At 36.0% G+C, this 20,377-nt stretch overlaps 1 protein-coding gene across 1 annotated transcript; it reads right to left on the bottom strand.

The window, feature by feature from the left end:
- Nucleotides 1-15,129: 15,129 nt before the first annotated feature.
- LOC144999955 (importin subunit alpha-2-like) lies at nt 15,130-19,955 on the bottom strand. Its single transcript, XM_078959100.1, has 9 exons — nt 19,847-19,955; nt 19,488-19,747; nt 19,057-19,153; nt 18,867-18,958; nt 18,667-18,798; nt 18,204-18,389; nt 17,950-18,113; nt 16,287-16,622; nt 15,130-15,823 (listed from the first exon to the last, which is right to left on the bottom strand). The coding sequence occupies exons 2-9, from the start codon at nt 19,701-19,703 to the stop codon at nt 15,460-15,462; spliced, it is 1,587 nt and encodes a 528-aa protein (XP_078815226.1). The 5' UTR covers nt 19,704-19,747; nt 19,847-19,955; the 3' UTR covers nt 15,130-15,459.
- Nucleotides 19,956-20,377: the final 422 nt, after the last annotated feature.

Here is a 20,377-nt window from a genome sequence, read left to right as displayed (position 1 = left end):
TGATTAAAATCTCAATCTAAGCTTTAGAATTGAAATGAAGTATAATTTCCTCTCCCTTAATTATAGCAAAACAACTTTTCAACCCCTGCAACTTCACGAATTGAAACTTTGTTTTCTATAATTAACATTGCTAACTTGCAACACTAAACGTAATAATCATGCTCCCACTAACATGATGATTATCAGCATAACACTTATGCTCCCACTAGCTCTGACATATTTCCAGAAATCTGCTGGACTTCTGAAATTTAGATTCATACACCGTTTCTTAGATAGCTCACATGTGTGTCTAAACAATTTTCAGAACTATGAAAAGGGATGCCGTAATCATAGTCTCAATTGCTTAGGCATTTGCCATTTCTCACAAGTCCATGTTAGTGTGCCGGTTAACCACACGCGCTCCACTAACGACTTTTGAAATTGCAAATGACACAATTGCTATCTACTTAAAATCTACTTAGTGAAAGCGTTTCCTCACCATCATTTTCATGAATCAGAGAGAAACCTGATGACACTTAGATTTTATAGTGTATGAGTTCCTATCCATGTGAATTTGTCAAAACCATAATCACAAGATAAGGTTAGTGACAAATTCAGCCTTACATGGATTAAACTTGTTCAATCTTAGTTTCTTGTCACCTTGGTAGCACAATGCCCACCAATGCTTCCAAGTTGAACTCTGATAACTCACATGCAAATTCAACTTATTTGAAGTAGGTACAAAAATAAGAATTATGTCAACACGATAGGTTGCAAACCTTAAGTCGTGTGCTAGTGATAAATTACAGGTCTTACTCTTGATTAAATCTTGAAACTCTTTCAGGATCTTTAAGGCTCCCACTATCCCCTTGACATACAAGTTTCCCTAGTCAAGAACCATTCCTTGACAAAACAAATATTCAAGGGATAGTGCGGATTCTTATCAAGACTAACACTTCACACAATTGGTCTTAGTTGGTCTTTGTCTCATCCAAGACATCACAACTTACCAATCTCAAATGTACAAGAGTAGAAAACATTTTACTCTTACATTTGACTAGTGTTAATAAATCTTCCTTTGTGTCACTCAAGGTTACAATCTTGGAGTATGACTCTAAGAATTGTTTTGGAACGAAGTATGACTCATCTTCTTGATTTTAACCAATCCAACAATTCATTACCTCTCTTCTTAGCCATAACAATGCACTAAGACGTCCTTAGAGTATGAATTTGTGATATGGTTTCATAATCATTAAGATGATCATGAAATATGATACTAAAGTACTCTCCTATCCTTTCAGATTTGAGAAACTTTTATCTTTATGCTTAATTTGATTCTTCTCATTTGTTTTGTCATACATTGTAACCTTTCCAATGTTATAGAATTATACTTAACCTTATAATTATAATCATATTTACTAATCTTTAGTAAATCATGACAAATCAATCTTTGTGGTGGACCTTGACCAACGCACATCCAGTGTACCTAATTCCTTAGTCCTTCAACTGACTCACATATACATGTGATCAAAGAATTAGTCTTAATTTTCAAAGATGAAAATTCTCATTCATCATACAATACAACTTGTATGATTCCAAGTTTCTGTCCAATTGAAACTTGGGTGATGAAAAACTTTCTTCATTTGGTAAATTCAGACACTACCACAAATGAAAGAATCAAATCCACTTTCCAATATTGCTATTACTGGAAACATATAAGCAACAATTTTCCACAGATGCCATTGTAAGGATATTTTAAAATAAATAAAATTAAAACCCTTTTTTCTTTTATTTTAAAACTTTGCGGAAAACTTATCCTTACAATCCACATGAAAACCTTGTTGTTATCTATTCATAAGCAATATATTATAACTCTTAAGCAACATCTCAAAATTCTGATTACCGAACCATGCGATCGAAACCCACCTTCGCAATTAGAATCAGCATATACTTCTTTAAGCTTCTTATCTTTTCTTTTGATTCTTAAAAACATCAACATGTGACCCATTCACATTATGTAATAAGAATCTCCAAATAGGAACTTAATAGAGTTAGTCAGTGGACTTTAATTGAAGTAGAGTCAAACTTTTTGACTTGATCAACCTTATGATCTTTCAGGTAAATAGGACAGCTTCGCAACCAATGCCCCTTCCTTTGGCAACAAAACACATGGACCCTTTGGTAATGGCACATGAGACTATCTCAGACTTAGCCTTTCTCTTTACCATTAGGTCAACCGAGTTGACTATGGCCGATCCCTTTCCATTGGGAAGAGAAATCCTTTTCTAGATATCCAATGCTACCATTGCCAATGTCCATTTAAGGTTTGGGAAGTTGATCTTCTAATAAAATTTGCTTTACTAGTGTTCCAAATCATTGCTGATTCTGCAGCACCAAGCAAATAGATAAGACCATTAAGGGTCATGTCATAGTCTGTCTCATAGTAGTCCCAAAGAGACTTACTATGTTACTAAGAAAGTGATTGTGCATCCAACTTTCACGAGACTTTGACACCCAACTCTCCCGGCTTGTCAATATGTGACTTTATCTCCAAGATGTGCACATAGACTATGCTTGCCAGTAGGGATTGAGTGACTTTAAACTTTTCAAGAACTTGTGGGTGAGGGAGAATAATTGGAGAAGGTGGAGGAAGTGAAGCATGATGTTGAGTGACACCATCTTCAAGAGATTTGGGAAGATCATAGTTGTCTTAACCAGACATCTATAATGGGAGAAAATCAAGTTAGTTGATTTAAAGTCCTTAATATAACACCCAATATGGAATATTAAGGCTAGGACCCAACACAATATTTTATAACTTGGAAGAGGGATGCCGTAATCCAAGCTATAAAATATTTGAAGGTAGGCGAATGACGATTCACCAATTTCCACCATGAAAAACGAAATAATTTATTAGGTTTTAATTGGATTTGAAATTCCTAGATCTTTTGAGATTCATTGAATTTTTCAATGGCATGTTTCAATCTCGAGTGTGCCCTCTCAAATTTTGTGATTGGGATGCCGAGGATCACAAAACAAGGTGTGAATAACCATACCAATTCACTTGGTACCCTTAATATTATCACCTAATCAATGTGCCGGTTAACCACACACGCTCCATTGATCTATGACAAACATTAAGTCACCCTTTGTGGTCCTTACTAGTCCAAGTTAGTGTGTCGGTTAACCACACACGCTCCACCAACGACTTGGTAAGGTACAAAGTGTGAATTCCATGGGCTAGCACCAAATTCACATTTTTCCTAAAGTAACTAAGATTGGGAATTAAATAAAAAATATTTAGTCAGTTTATTATAATCATTATACTTTTAATGAGAATTTAAAGTCATTGTCCTACCCGTTCGGCTAACGACCCTCCACCGATCAAGCAAGCGGTGGGTGAGAGTGTACACCCATTAAGTCGCTATTTTATAGGCAACAACCTTATACCCACCTTATAGACCAAAACGACTTGTTCTTATACACATATATAATAATTAACCATTAATCTTATAATAGTATAAGGGTAGAATTTTAACTTTTAAAACTTCTAGGGTATGGAATTAAAGTTTGTGTGAGACTTTACAAATTCCAAGACTTGAGGGCAAGTTTTGAACAATTCATAAACTTTTGGATATTCATAACTTATGAGTTTTAATTAAGTGTTTAATACTTTTAATGAAGAGTCTCTTGGAAATCCATAACTTGAGGACAAGTTATGAAGTTCATAAAACATTTATGGGAAAAACTCTTCAAAAAATGTAACCTACAACTTCTTAAAAAACATTTAAAAGAAAACCTCTTGGAATTCCATAACTTGAGGACAAATTAAGAATTTCATTAAAACACATTAAGATCAAGAATTAACTAACAAACAATTTGCAAATAATTCCTATGATCTAACAAAACTCATATGAACATGAACATCCACATCAACAATTTCAAGAATCATATGAACACATATAAAATTGAAATTTTGATTATAACTTTGAAATTGGTCCACCATCATCATTACCACATCAAAAACAGGTTTTGTGAGTCCAAAACAGTTTAAGGTAATGATTCTAGACCAATTCCAGCACCGAAACTCGAAGATATGCTGTGTGGGGGTCCAACTCGTCGAGTGCATGAACCAACTCGCCGAGTTGGATGAGTTTTGCCTTGGACTCGTCGAGTCCCTTCATGGACTCGGCGAGTCAGCTGTGCAGACAGCATAAAATCTTCGATTTTCAGCAATTTGCATCAAGTATTCAAACAAGCAAGCCTAGGCTCTAATACCACTGTTGGGTTTAGAGCATTCTAACACTTCCTAAGTGTGCATGCAACCCTAATAAACCTTGGATCTATGTTTGTCTAAATACATGCAAAATAATAATTTTTCCAAGGTTCATAACCTATCTAACGTGGTACTTTTAAACATAAAAGAATTAGATGAGATTACATACCTTTTGATGATGAGTTTGATTCCTAAGGAGTTTGAGGTCCAAGCACCAATAGTGTGAATGCCTCAAATGGAATCACAAATCACCACAAACTCTTGGAAAACTTTGAGAGTGTATACACACTTATAAAATCGGTCACACACAAACACACATACTAGTTACACTAGTTTCACTAGTGGCTATTTCATGCAACATAAGCATGCTTATATAGTGTACATGATTAGGGTGAAACCCTAATAACCCATGATCTTTCCTTTTCCAAGGATCCATGGGTTAAAAGCTCCATGGATCATCCATGGACTTCCATACAAGCCTAGCCCATTAACAAATGGGTGTTAGCCCACACCATATAAAACCAATAGCCCACAATTTAATTAGTCTTCCTTTTAATCTCTAAATTAATTCATAATTAATTTAAGACTAAGACTAATTAAATAACATGACTTCATATTAATATATTATAACTTATAATATATTAATAATCATATGTGCATAACTTTTATAAAATTATCCATAAATAGTTTGGATGAAATGCAACCCAAATGGACCATGTCGGGTCGGGTCAAGTATGTACCAAATAAGTTATGGACTTAGACACCTTATCCAACAAAAACATGCAAAAGAAATATAGTAAACGATTGACAAGAGATAGCAACACTTTACTCATAAATAAAACACCTTTTATTCATCATCTAATGTCAATTACACTTTACAAATTTCAAATTATCTAACTACTAAAACTAATATCATCCTTCAGCCCTATGCTCCGAGCATGCTGGAGATGCTAAACCCGCGCCAGTCCCTTCGTGAGAGGATCTGCTGGATTCTCATCCGATGATACCCTCTTCTCCACGAGGAGTCCTTTTTCTATTCGATGTTTAATGAAATGGTATTTTCTGTCGATGTGTCTGGATCTCCCATGATCCCTTGGTTCATTGGCTAAGGCAACTGCACTTTCACTATCACAGAAAATTTCCATTGGCTCCTTAATAGCTGGTACAACTCCAAGATCTCCAATGAAGTTCTTCAGCCATATCGCGTCCTTTGTTGCCTCGCTTGCTGCTATATAATCTGACTCGCAAGTTGAATCAACCATTGTTTCTTGCTTGGAACTCTTCCAAGAAATTGCTCCCCCGTTTAAGGTAAAGACCCATCCTGACTGATAGCGGAAATTATCCTTATCAGTCTGAAAGCTAGCATCACTATGCCCTACAACTTTCAAGTTATCACTCCCAACGAGGGTAAGGACCCAGTCCTTAGTCCTCCGTAGGTACTTGAGGATATTCTTTACCACAGTCCAATGTGCCTTGCCGGGGTTCCCCTGATATCTGCTAACCATGCTTAAAGCAAAGGCTACATCAGGTCGAGTACACGTTACAACATACATGATCGAACCTACAGCCGAAGCATAAGGTATTCGACTCATTTCTGTTATCTCAGCCTTAGTACTAAGGCTTTGTGTCTTACTCAATCCGGCGTTACTCTGGATGGGCAACTCTCTTTTCTTAGAGTCCTGCATGCCGAACCTCTTCAGCACCTTATCCACGTAGGTACTCTAACTAAGTCCAATTAGTCTTTTACTCTGGTTTCTCAAGATCCTTATCCCTAGAATATAGGCAACTTCTCCCAGGTCCTTCAAAGAGAAACACTTCCCAACCCAAGACTTAACTTCCTGCAGACTTGGGATGTCATTTCCTATGAGTAGTATGTCATCCACATACAATACCAAAAAGCTAACTATACTCCCACTAGCCTTGACATATACACAAGATTCATCTTCACTCCTAGAAAAGCCAAACTCTTTGACTTTCTCATCAAAGCAAAGATTCCATCTACGAGGTGATTGCTATAGTCCATAAATGGATTTCTCAAGCTTACACACTCTATTAGGGTACTCTGTATTGACAAAACCCTCTGGCTGACTCATATAAACATCCTCAGCCAACTTTCCATTAAGAAAAGCGGTTTTGACATCCATTTGCCATATTTCATAGTCATGAAATGCAGCCATGGCTAACAGAACCCTAAAAGATATAATCTTGGCCACTGGAGAAAAAGTTTCATCATAATCAACTCCCGAAGTTTGTGAGAAACCCTTTGCAACAAGTCGTGCCTTATAAGTGTGTACATTACCATCCATGTCGATCTTCTTCTTGAAGATCCACTTGCACCCAACTATCTTACGAACTGGTACATTGTCAACCAAGTTCCAAACTTGATTGCCATACATGGACTGTATCTCGCTGTCCATTGCCTCTTTCCACTTGGCTGACTCAGGGCCTTCCGTGGCTTCCGTGTAACTGTTAGGTTCATCCAGACCTATCAGTGTCTCATCACTGATAAGTGTATCACCTTCTGCAGTAATATGGAATCCATAGTAATGTTCAGGTGCATTCCTAACCCTTGTGGAACGCCTCAGAGGTACAGACTTGTCAATTGGCTCAACAAGAGTTTCCTCCTCAAGTTGAGTGTTAGGGTTTGAAGTTCCTTCACCACTTGACTCTTGAATTTCTTCAAGGTCAACTTGCCTCCCACTGTTTCCTTGGATTATGAACTCTCTCTCTCTCTCTCTCTCTCTCTAGAAAGCCCTGTTTGCTACAAAGACCACATTTTCACTAGGTATGTAGAAGAGGTAACCAAAGGATTGTTGTGGGTAGCCAATGAAAATATACCCCTCACTTCGAGGTTCGAGCTTATCATGAGCCTCGCAACCCCAAATATTGATGTGGTCTAGTTTGGGTACTTTACCAGTCCACATCTCATGAGGAGTTTTGGCAACTTTCTTTGTAGGGAATAGATTAAGGATATGGGCGGCAATCTCTAAGGCATAACCCAAAAATGAGATTGGTAGTGAAGCTCGACTCATCATGGAACGAACCATATCCAACAAGGTTTGATTACGCCTCTTAGCTACACCATTCAACTGCGGTGTCATGGGAGGTGTCAATTGTGAGACAATCCCACATTCCCTAAGATAGTCGAGGAACTCTGAACTAAGATACTCACCACCTCGATCGGATCGAAGCATCTTAATGTTCCTGCCCAATTGATTCTCGACTTCCTGTTTAAACTCTTTAAACCTTTCAAAAGTCTCTGACTTATGCTTGATGGGTCCACACACAAGCATCCCTTTTGGCATGTTTGATGGGTCCACACACATCCATGTGTACAAGATCCAACAAACATTCACCCCTTTCACAAGAACCTGTGAAGGGTGACTTTGTCATTTTTCCAAGTAAGCATGATTCGCAACTAATGTGTGTAAAAGTGCACTGGTTTTATTCCTACTCTAAAAATATAATTTTAGCACACAAAGGCAGTAAGCTTGTCTTTTAGTGGTATAGTTAAATAAGTAGGGTATCAAACTTAGGGAACGAAAATTAAACTAATAACTAATTTTAACTAGACAAGTAATAAAAGTAAAGGGTCTTTCTTTAGTTTTACAAGACTTGAAACTTAAACACAACTCCTAACACGTAATTAACTAAACAACTAAGACAAGTAAAAATTCACCAAATTTAATAAAAGGTTTCTGTTTAGGTCCAACTACTTCACTCATATGGTCAATTTAATGATAGAATAATATATTGATTGTTATTGCTTACCAACTATAGTGATTAGATTCACATTCGCTATTACCAACCCTTAGGAAATTACTCAATTTAAGCGGTGATCAAGTGTTTAAACTAATTAACTCCCTAGTTCAATTATTTAGATTAAATAAGATTTGTAATTGGTTAGTCAAATTGGTAGTTCAACTAACCTCTTGTTTGTTGGTTTACCAAACAAGCTCACACATTAATTTACCCATTCTCTAATTAATCCTAGTTTCATATTCACTAATCCTAGGCATATAATGAAGTGTCCACATAAATCATATGAGGTTGACAATTAAGAGATGTTCATGCAGCCTAATTGTCTTCTAATTAACAGAAAATAGTTATAATCAATGCATAAGGTTCTTTAACAAACTTAGTTTAATAAAATCACCAATAATCAATCAAACAAAGTATAAATCACACCATAGGAGTAAATTAATCTTTCCTAAACAGAAACTACGAAATTCAACTCATGATTAAAGTCATAGAGAAGCTAAAAACGAATTCAATTGAACTAAACATGATCCACTTCTAGATTAAGTGGAAGATTTATCCTAATTCGCCTTGAGTCTTCTTAATGATCAAATATTAGGGTTATTTAGGTCTCCAAAGGTATCTCCAGTCGCAGGTTGCTCTCCAAGGAAGCCAAAAAAACTCCACAATTCGGGATCTCAACCGATATTTATAATTATCTCAAAACAGGGTCTACTCGGCGAGTAAGTGCCCAACTCGCCGAGTTCCTTTGAGAAATACGTGTACGACAAGGAGTTTGGATAATACTTCACGAACATTCAACTGGACTCGCCGAGTAGGCCTCTGGACTCGCCGAGTAGGGTCAAGTTTGTTCTTCTTTCTTCATTCTCTAGCTTCTGATTGCTTCTCCTTCTTTCTTTTTTCTCCCAAGCTTGTCTTCTAGACTGAAAATATAATTTAGACATTATTAAGTACCTTTTGTCCATATTATGCAAATAATTAGCTAATAATTGATAAAATTCTATACTAAACACATGGTTAAATATGCACATATCAATATTCCCCACACTTGACTTTTGCTTGCCCCCAAGCAAAACTGAATTTTAGCATACTAGAATCACATAAGACAATCCCAATTAAACCCAACCATTATGCCAAGACCGAAAAACATGCATTTGTGTCTAAAATTTTCCTAAGGAACCCCCATACTCTAAATACTCACAATCTTCATAAACATTCGCCCACTTTTTCTGAACAATGCTCATTTTATGCTTCCCTCCGAATCCATCCGCAGAAAACCTCCTAACCTCAAGGTATTTTTGGTTGAGCAACCCAAGCATACATAATCTAGACAATTACAATTTATGATACCACTATAGAGCTCTTTTGGAATTCTTCACTTCTTTGATATTTGATCTTTAATTTTTGGGTATCTTCAACTTTTGAATTTCTTCAGAATTTTTGATCTTTGAACTTCATACTTTAACTTTGATACTCCAAAAAATTCTTCAAACTTTTTCTTGTAATTCTCTCTTTTTTTAAATATGTAACTCACTTTTTCCACTCAAAACCCTACATGCTTAAGCAGGGACGCTCAACTTCAACCTTTATTGGTTAACGATAATAATTTTCCTAGATACATTTCTGGTACACGATGCTAAACATATTGCATCTTTCAAAGTAAGCGAGGTCGTGTTTTTATCCCATGATTTCACTAGAATAAGGAGGCCGTAAATGCACTAGAACATCTATAGGATCAACTAAACATTTGGGTTTTCATGCAATCATCAACATAATTCTAACATGGAATCCTACTTAATTTTACCAAAGTTTTCTAAGTTAAGTCCTAAGCAATGTTTTATGCAAAAAATTTCAAAAATTAAGCCTAAAATTAGGATTAGGATTATGAATTGACTAAAATGTTACCAAAACCTACCTCACACTTAATTTATGGAATGTCCCCATTGCATGTTATGCATGAAAAGAAAAACACAAAACTAAAGAGGGAATTGGAACAAACTCCCTTGGGATAGCAGTCGCGAGGTTGATATTCTTCATGAAAAACTCCAACTTTTAATGTCTTTAGTCATGGAAACGAGTCATATATGCCTTGGGTATCATATCGTGTGTGGTAATCATCTAAATAGCTCTAATTGCTAGGACAAAGCTTCTCAGAAACCTTCCAGGAATGAATCTTACGAAAGTATGGATAAAGGCTGCAGTGAATGTGCCCAAAACAGGTCTTAAGGGTGAAATATTAAGGGAATCAGTGAGTTAAATGGGAACTCGATGAGTAGACTGGGTGCCAGCAGAAAATCGAGTAATTACACATGTACTCGGCGAGTAGACTGGGTGCACTCGGCAAGTAGCATCTGAGTCAAAAAATTGGTTTTTCTGCTTTTTATCCTTGGCTGAAGTGTTGAAACAGGACACTTTAGTGACTCCTCTTTCATTTTATTCAATAATAACGAATCTTGTCACTCTCATTCCTAACGGACTCAACCTTAAATGTAACAATTGACATTCTTTTCCACATCTTTCCTCACTTTAGCCTTGACCAATAAGACTCCTAAACGCACCCTAATCTTCAAACTTGAAAAACAAAGTAACCACAAGTGAAAGAAAACGAATAAAGTCCTAATTAAGGTTAGGTTACATCAAAGTTCAACCACAAAACAAACGAAATAAAAACATCCAAATAAAAAAAAAAACAAATTCAAGCTTCTTCCTCCATGTCCTCCCCTCCTGCTCCACTTCCTCCTGCGTGGTCGTTTCTCCTCTGTATTCGCCCTTCCCAATTCATAATGTACGGATATCTGGGCCCGGGACGTGGAGCAATGTGCATTTGTTCAAAGAGATAATTGAACGACTCATTGTTATAGTTAATCCCTCGACCAATGTCATCCAAATACCCCCGATACTCCACGTGATTCCACCCCTCGTTCTCATCTTCCACCTGGATAACCGGTGGGTCTTCTCGAACCCGTTCCCTCCTATGTTGAACTGTTCTTCCCGGATCCTCGGGAACAACCACCTCGTCTTCATTTGGGATTGCAAAAGAATCCCCAAAATTTTCCACAATCCTTGCACTCTGGAATAATGTAATGCTAAACGAAGGAGGAGAAATCACGGTCAACGCCCTTGCCTCTTGCATGTCCAAAATGCCATATGACCTTGCGAGTCTTGTCACAAACATACCCCCATTAATTTTGGAGGTAATCTTATCTTTAACCGCTCCATCTGCAAGGTATCTTGCCAAACAATAAGGCAAGCTGCAAAAGACGTCCGGGGTGATGATGCTCCACAAATAGAAAATGTCGAGGGAAGGAACTTTATCATCATCCTTCCTCATATTTGTGGTACTAGCGATGAGGCGGTGGATGAGACGATAGATCGAAGAACGAATATGGCCCTCTTGAGAAAAAGAGGGAATATAGAACCGGTTTGCAATAGTATTCCACCAAGTGTAGGCAACAACTTCCTCGGGAAGATCCTTGTGGCATTGCTCCAGAAATGCTTCAAAATCCTCCGACATGATGATATTTTGGTCATAGAGACCAACCCTCCAGGCGAGTTCCGCTATGCTGCAGTGGCGCAGCTCCCCTCTGAGGCAAAAAAGTGATAATGTTGGTGTTATAATATTCACTACCATCCCAAAATGAGACAGTGGCAAAGAATTCCCAACACAATTCTGCGAATACGGGTTCTTGTATTTTAAACAGCTGCATCTACCCGTCACATATTATTGTTGTGCCATCCAATTCGAAAGATTTCACCAAATACGGGGTTAACTCCTCTTCCAACCCGGTTTGACTTAGCCAGTCCCAGTTAAGCGCATTAGGGAGATAGATCTCTTTTTGTTTCAAGGCCGCCAATCTGTTTTTCGCCCGAGCTTGTGACGACCTTGAAGTGATTTGTGAAAAAAAAAAAAGCCACGGAATGTCTCCATAACTTCCTCCCCGTGAGCTCTGGCCCCTTCTGGACATGATTTCTTCAAAACAACATCAAGAAAACAGCAAACAACAACCCAGATAATTAAAACTCATCATTACAGATTCAACAAGGCATGGACTTGCTGAGTCCAAAAAACTACTTGGCGAGTAGGACGAACTGCGATGGCAGTTCCCTTCTTGGTCCATTTTGGTTCAACAAAACACATATATTTGTCTTGGGGTTTGCTGTTCTAAGTCCCTTAAGCATACATTCGCAAGAAATTTGGTCAAAATCCTCCTAATTTATCCTAAAATCAAAACCCTAGAATTGGAGTAATACTCCAAATCCGAATTAACAAAATAAGTACTCAAAAATGATAAATTTGGGACCTTTAGCAAGAATCCAAAGGAAAAATCATACCTTTTTCTTAGTAAATGAAGATTCAGCAAGAATTCAAGAGAGTTGCTTGAGAGGAAAAGGAGTGCTTGATGAGTGAGAGGAGGCTGATGAAAAGAATTGGGGTAAAATGAAACCCTTATTTACAGATTGTGAAATTTCAATTGAAAAAGTGAACTCGTCGAGTAGGGGGACCTACTCGCCGAGTAGACGTGCGAATTATCGATTTCTCGTGTATTTCAACAAGTACTCGCCCAGTAAATGTATGAACTCGGCGAGTAGATCATTCAGTTTGAAAAAAAACTCGATTTTTTAATCTACCACCCCACACTTTGAGCATTGCTTGCCCTCAAACAATCTTATTAAGCATAATTTCAGAAGAAGATTGAAAAAAAAAAGCAGATCCTAAAAGTGAAAAAGAAATGCAAACTCTAAACTCGGGTTGCCTCCCAGAAGCGCTTCTTTTTAAGGAGTCGTTAGTTGGACTCCTTCCCGCTCTACGTGTCTGTCATGCCTTCCAGCAACAACCCTTCTTCAAGTCCTTCATTTCTCAGGATTCCTTCTTCATACTTTTTCACCCGATATCCATTAACCTTGAAAGGAGAGCCTTCTTTTGATAGTAACTCGATAGCTCCATGTGGAAAAACTTTCTTTATTATAAATGGACCATCCCATCACGACTTTATCTTGCCCGGAAAGAGTTTGAGCCTTGAATTAAAAAGCAACACTTTTTGCCCTTCGCGAAAGTACTTATTGCCCTTGATTCTTTTATCATGCCATTTCTTTGTAAATCAAGGAACTAGTGTAGGCTTCATTCCTAAGTTCTTCAAGAGCATTTAGTTGCATCAACCGGTTGGTTCTAAGTTCAGCTATATCAAAATTGCACATTTTTAAAGCCCAAAAAGCTTTATGCTCTATTTCTACCGTTAAATGACATTGCTTCCCATAAACTAGCCTATATGGTGTAGTACCAATAGGTGTTTTGAAAGTTGTGCGGAAGGCCCAAAGTGCATCATCTAACCTATCCGACCATACCTTCCGATTACTACCTACCGATCTCTCCAAAATTCTTTTTAATGCTCTATTTGTCACTTCAGTTTGCCCACTAGTTTGTAGATGGTAAGATGTAGAGAATTTATGAGTCACCCCATATTTTCTTAACACTTTTTCTAATTTATCATTGGCAAAGTGAGTACCAAGTCACTAATAAGAGCTTTAGGAACTCCAAATCTTTAAAATAACTTTTTTAGAAAGCGCACCACCACCCGAGCATCATTAGTTGGTAAAGTTTGTGCCTCCGTCCATTTGGATACATAGTCAACGGCCACTAAAATATATATGTTCCCTTTTGACATTGGAAATAGTCCCATGAAATCGATCCCCCACACATCAAAAACTTCACACTTGAATACTATGTTGTGGCATCTCGTTTCGGGATGATATGTTTCCTACTCTTTGGCATGCATCACACTCTTTAACATATTGGGTAGCATCTTTAAAAATTATGAGCCAATAAAACCCAATATCAAATATCTTATTTGCCGTGTAATGTGCTCCATAATGTCCACCGGTGGGCCCGCTATGACAATGCTCCAAAATTTCACGACTTTCTTTCCCGAATACGCATCTCCTTATGATCCCATCCGCGCAGCTTCGGAAAAGATATGGCTCGTCCCAAAAGTGGTATTTTATTTATGAAAAGGATCATCTTAACGTAAGACTCTTGATTTTGAACTCTTCCATAGGGGAGCCGTTAACCAAAATCTATAATGTAGAAGAGTTTAGGCTGCTCTAATCCAGCCATGCCATTTACAACCAAATCCCATCATTCGTAGAAACTTGTCTAGTTCAGTAGTTCTTCAATTGATAGTGACTCGAAGTCAACATTGAATGACATAAGCTTCTACCTATTTGACTTGTACTCATTCAATAATTGACAAATGTGTTGTGTCATGTAAATACATTAAGTGGGTTGAGAGGGCTTGACCTTAACCCGATCCGATTAGTTATTGTGTCGTGTCGTGTAAACTCATTTATTATTGTTTAAGGTTTAGATCTTGTAAACATGGTGTATCATGTCAGATTGAAACATTTTAAATATTGAAAAGTAAGAGACACAAAGGTGAAAAGAAAAAAGTGAAACACAATTAGAAGGTGAATCGACGAAGTTCATTTTAAGTTTAAAAGACAAAATACCAAAGGGAATAGATGATGAGGAGTAAAATTAAGTGGTTCTCAAAGTTTCAATTTTAATTTTAATTATTGAGTTTGATTCACTCCAAATCTATAATATATAATATTTATAAAAATATAAAATTTATAAAAAGTGATATAATTACACGTTTTACATTCAAATATCTCCGAGTTAAAAATCTTGACTCTAATCCTACCCGTTTAATTATCATGTCATGTCAATCCATTTGCTTAAACATGTCAAAATCTCTTGCTCAAACCCTTTAATTTTGTGTCGGGTTGCCGTGTCGTATCAGGTTTTGCAAGATCCAAAATTGACGGCATTTAAATAATGATGATTGCTATTTGCTCACTACATCATCGATATTCCCCAAGAGACAGTTCATCAAAAAAATATTTCAGAAATTTTATATTAACACCCAATTAGATTAATCGACCTAGTCTGTAACAGAAACCATGTCTTATATTTGAGCTAAATCTTTTGTTTTCAAAACGTTCGGTATCTCCAAATCAGCATCACACATCCAAATTACAAGAAACTTAAAAAAACAAAAGTTACCCAACAAAATGAGACGATAATACAAAAATAAGATTAAAAAAAAAAAAGATAAATATAATCATAATACATAATGGCATTACTTTCAAGGTCATATGAATATACACACACTACAGACTACTCACCTCCATTCATATTCATATTCATATTCATATTCATATTCATATTCCATACCAAAACCCCGACTCAATCCAAAACATTCACAATCAAACAAACAAAAAAGACGAATCCGACCTCGAACATTGCTCCAAAACATTCAACGATTCGAGCCCCACCCCCCACCCCCCCCAAAAAAAAAAAAAACAAACAATATTATATATATATTCCCGAAAACACCCCTGCACATCCCAATCAAAACAATCATAGAAATCAAAAACAAATACCTTCTTCATCCGGTAAAATTGAATCCACCAGCGGGAACTTGAACATTACTCCCACCAAAATTCAAACCACCATCACCAACAGCCTCCTCCTCCTCTTCTTCCAACCAATACGTTTCAAGAATCTTAACTGCTTTTTCATAGATTTCAGTATTATCATGACTTTGCAAATTCTCAATCTTTTCCAAACCTTCTGCATCATCTATCATTTGTGCATAGAAATTAACATCTCCTGTGGTCCCCGCGTTCTTCTCAACCTCTCCTACTTTTAGAATGTTCTCCAGCCCTTCCAGACTTACAGTTATGATGCGTGGGTCCGGGCATATTAGAAGATCACACAACGGTTTTATACAGCCCTGACTCACCAAATACCTATTTATCAATCATCACAGCAAGGGTAGAATTGTCATCATCTTTATAGATTTATATTTGCATTTTTTTTTTTTTTTTTTTTTTGTGTTATTTATACCACAAAAAAAACTTCAAATTTTCATAATTGATCCTGGAGGTATACATAATTTTCAGATTCAGTCCAAGGGCAATTTGGTCATTTAGAAAAAAACTAACTACTCAAAAGTTTAAGTTAACACCAGAAGAACTATTGGCCAACGGCGTGACATTTTTCATAGAAGTCCTCAAAGTGCAATATTGTGCAAACCAGAGGGACCAATTATGAAATTTTGTCTAATTTCAAAAATCAGCAACACCAATGGACCAAAAACGTAAAACCAGCTAAACATGCGAGTCATAATGTGGAAAAGTTATTTTGTAATATTAAAAGATTGTAAGTTTGAGTTTAAAAAAAAAAAAAAGGAGGGGGGGAGGGGGAACGTACTTGATTTGATCATTAGTGCCACCGGAAGTGGCGTTGGATATAGCCCATGCAGCTTCTTTTTTGATATCGAATTCGGCTGTTTGGAGGAGATGTATTAAGGGGGGGATTAAAGCGGAATCAATTACGGTTTGGATTTGTTGTTTGTTGCCAGCTGTGATGTTGGAGATGGTCCAACAAGCTTCTTTTTTGATGCTTTTCTTGTGGTTGTGTGTTAACAAGCTTAGGAGACATGGGAGTGCACCGTGGTCGATGATGCACTGTGTTTGGAGGTCGTCCCCCGTCACGATGTTGCCGATGGTTCGCAGGGATGGAATCAGAACCGATGGAGATGGATGACTGGAATATGGAATCGGAATCGGAATGCTTGTTAACAAGTGTTTTTGGTATCATGGAATGGAATCAGTTGTTCAAACTTGTTTGTTATGTGCAATTCGGAAAGTAAATCAAAGGGAAAATCTCCCAAAATTTTCGTGTGGTTTACATTTTAGTCCTGAATTAATTCTTTTTTTTTTTAAAAAAAATCCCAAAATTTTGGTCCAATTTACATTATAAAGGTTTTTTTTTTTTTTTTTTTTTGCAAAAAAGCCCTAATATTTTGGGTCAGTTTACGAAATAGTCCCAAATTAATTTGTTATCGATCCTAACCGGTAGAAAAGGGTCAGAATGCAACATTTTGCCGTTTTTTAGGACTTTTTTATAAAAAATATTAATTCTGGACTAAAATGTAAGCTATGCAAAAAAAAAAAAAAAATGGGACTTTACTAGAGATTTCCCGTAAATGAAATGTAGAAGTAGAATGACTTTGTTTTTATAGAGGATAAAAGGCATTAGTTGATAAGTTATATATAAGTGTATTTCATGTCTATTTTGTATTGGAAATAGTAAAAAAGGTTTATTGATCATTCCAAAAAAAGAATTGTTACAAAGGTAAAAAAATTAGATAAATTTAAGGTAATTTACAATTTCGGTCCTTATTTGATGAGTTTAAAATGCTTTTGGTCCATGTTTTCTAAGTAAAATGGTTATATTATCCTTTATTAACTTGATAAACAAAAAAAAATATGGAACAAATTGCAAATAGATTAAAATGTTTGCAATTTTGGTCCTTATTTGATGAGTTTAAAACGCTTTTGGTCCATCTTTTCTAAGTAAAATGATTATTTTATCCTTCTTTTTACTTGATATTGATAAATAAATAAAAAATCAGATTTTTTTTGCATGGGACATGGACCAAAAGTGTTTTAAAGCCTCAAGTAAGGACCAAAATTGCAAATAGATTCATTTTAGGATAAAGAAAATGAAGAAAAAAAAAGAGTTAGAAGTCATGGGACCATAATTGTAATTTACTCTAAAATTAAATGCTATGAAATCTTAATATAGAATTATTAACTAAAATTTATTTTAGGAAAATAACATGAAATAAGTTTAACTTATGTCTTGAAATTTTTCAAGAACAATATTTTTTTTTAATTAAGCTTGTATAAATAAAAGTAATTTATGAATGAAAATCAGAATCACATTATGTCGAAAATGCTCCATTCCATTCCCATGTGGCAAAACAAACATGATTTTCCATTCCATTCCATTCCCTCTTCAATTAACCCATACCAAACACAATCTAAAAGTAACTAATTAATCACCATAAAGAAAAGAAAAAACTCACAGAAGAAGCTCAACAAGGCGTCTGCATACACCTGCCTCAATCACAGCTTGAATTTTATCATTTGTTCCATCAGATAAATACGATAGAGCCCAACATGCATCTGTCAACACCTCTTCATCATTCGAATGAACAAGTCTCTCAAGTGCAGGAAGTGCTGGTTTTGTCTGCAATTCAAAAACACATTCAGACTCTCAAATCACTAATCTCAAGCTGATAAAATAACAATAACAATAACAATAGCAATTAACAATAACCTCCTCAAAAGGAGGTTGAGGTTTCCCTCTACAGAAATTTGAGAGTGTCCAGGTGGCATTTCTGAGCATGGAAAGCTTAGCATGTTCATTTAACTGAGCCAACAATGGAAGCAGAGCACCTTGTCCAAGAACAAGATCACGACACCTCGGGGAATCACCAGCAACATTTCCAAGAGCCCAAACAGCCTACACAAAATAAAAATAGAAAAGATAATTATACAAATTAAAAATCACCCCTTCTTGTCTACATTGAATGAGTAACTATTAAGGGTATCTTTCGCAATGTAAGCTTCTGAAAGGTTAAAATTACATAAAGCTACTTGAAGTAACTTTTGGATTATGAGTTAAAAGCTTTAAACTTGTACTCTCAAATGAAGCTTTTTCTTTAATTTGAGTTTCTTTTAAAAGCTAAAAGCTAGTTGCCAAACTCGCATTGACTAATAATAATATATATATTTGTTACCTGTTCACGAACATCATCACTTGGTGAAGCAAGAAGCTTGACAAAAATTGGAACTGCTCCATGATCAATTACAACTTTTGTATTGTCAGAAGTTCCAGAAGCTATGTTTGTAAGTGCCCATGCAGCCTCAAACTGTTGAACAGATTCAAGATTAGGTCAAAAGAAAGAGAAAAAAGAGGATAATGTTTCTGAATGCTGACCTGAAGCTGTGGGAAATCTTCTCTCATCAAGAATTCAACAAAGCGAGGTACAACACCAGATTGTATAACTTCTTCAATTGGTGGACTACGTTCTGTTAAAACAAAGTTTAATCATGTTGGTTAACGGATATTTGTTCTTGAAAATGAATAGAAATTAGGGAGGGAAAAAAACATGGTTTAGATTTTATACCTATTGAAAGCAATTTCCGAAACTGAGTAGTTGCTTCCAGCTGCATATTGTTGTCATTGGAATATACTCCAGCAACCATAGCAGGAAGACTCTCCAACTGCAATTCGTCAGTTTATAGGTTTAGATGACAACAATATACAGATGCACATACATGTAATGATAAGAAACAAATCATAGCTTTAAAACAGTAAACTAGATTATGAAAACAAAGGTTAAAAACTTCTAACCTAGTAAGGACGTATTCAATCAATCAATCGTCATCAGTTCTGATTCAATTTTAATTACAATCGTATCATAACTTGTAATACTAGCAAACACTAGATCAATGTAATAATAACACTAGGTGCAAAACTCTAATCATATGCATCTGATGTTACAGTTCCAAAAATCGTGTAATGAATCCAAAATCGAATCGGAAAGTGAGAGTTAACCTTTTTCTCCACGGTGGAGGATGGGACTGGAACACCGGTGGACAAAGGCTGTGACGACGGTAGTACTTGACGTTTCTTAAGTAAGTTCTCTTCTCTCTTATTCTTACGGATCTCGACCATATTGTCTTCTCTCCGCCGCCTTCCTTCATCCGCATCGACGGCAACCTTGTATCGGTTCCGGCGAACCTCAGTCCTCGCGCTCGGCCTCAGAGACATGAATTGATAGCTGATTGATATCGCTCAACTTGAGAATCGAACCCCTAAACACATAAATTCATATGCACAAATCGATCAATACACAAAATACTTGATTTAGGGGAATTGAAGTGGTATAGAGTTATACTGTACACTACACATACCTGAAGAGGGAATTTAGAGAGAGAGAGAGAGAGAGAGAGAGAGAGAGGTTTGATTATTGAGAGAGATTTGGATTACTCGGGTATTTTCCTTTTTTATTTTTTCTTTCTTTTCTTTTTTAAATACTTGAAAAGCTTAAATAATTAATTAAATATAGTTAGAAAAAGTTAAGTTTCAGTTTGACAGATTTGATCCTTTCACTTTGTAAAACTTCACAATTGTGGTCTAAACCTTTGCCTTTCTAAAAATTGCCCCAGATTCAAATAATCTATCAACAATAATTTCAAATGATAACTTAGTTGACTGTTTTTGAGAAATTTATATATTATATAATAAAACCCTATTATAATACATTGAAATTATTTCAAAATGAGAAATTTTATCATTTGGTTGTATTATTATATGAGAAACCCATTTAATTATTTTCAAATATCCTAAATATATGTAACAAACACGAAATAAAGAAATTTAATAACCTCGAGTTAATGTATTCGATTAATTTTTATGATGACAACAATACATATGTTATTTAT

The sequence above is a fragment of the Lactuca saligna genome, chromosome 6, assembly GCF_052625555.1.
Source record: "Lactuca saligna cultivar CGN05327 chromosome 6, ASM5262555v1, whole genome shotgun sequence".
NCBI classification, from domain to species: Eukaryota; Viridiplantae; Streptophyta; class Magnoliopsida; order Asterales; family Asteraceae; genus Lactuca; species Lactuca saligna.
Note: the sequence above shows the minus strand (reverse complement) of the source record. Positions and strands in the feature narration are given on the sequence as shown.

Excerpts from the sequence above, each read along its gene's own strand:
- LOC144999955 (XM_078959100.1), bottom strand. The coding sequence starts at position 19,703 with ATGTCTCTGAGGCCGAGCGCGAGGACTGAGGTTCGCCGGAACCGATAC. Across the intron at positions 19,154-19,487 it reads CCTCCACCGTGGAGAAAAAG|TTGGAGAGTCTTCCTGCTAT; the intron begins GTTAACTCTCAC and ends GACGAATTGCAG. Across the intron at positions 18,390-18,666 it reads GTGATGATGTTCGTGAACAG|GCTGTTTGGGCTCTTGGAAA; the intron begins GTAACAAATATA and ends TATTTTGTGTAG.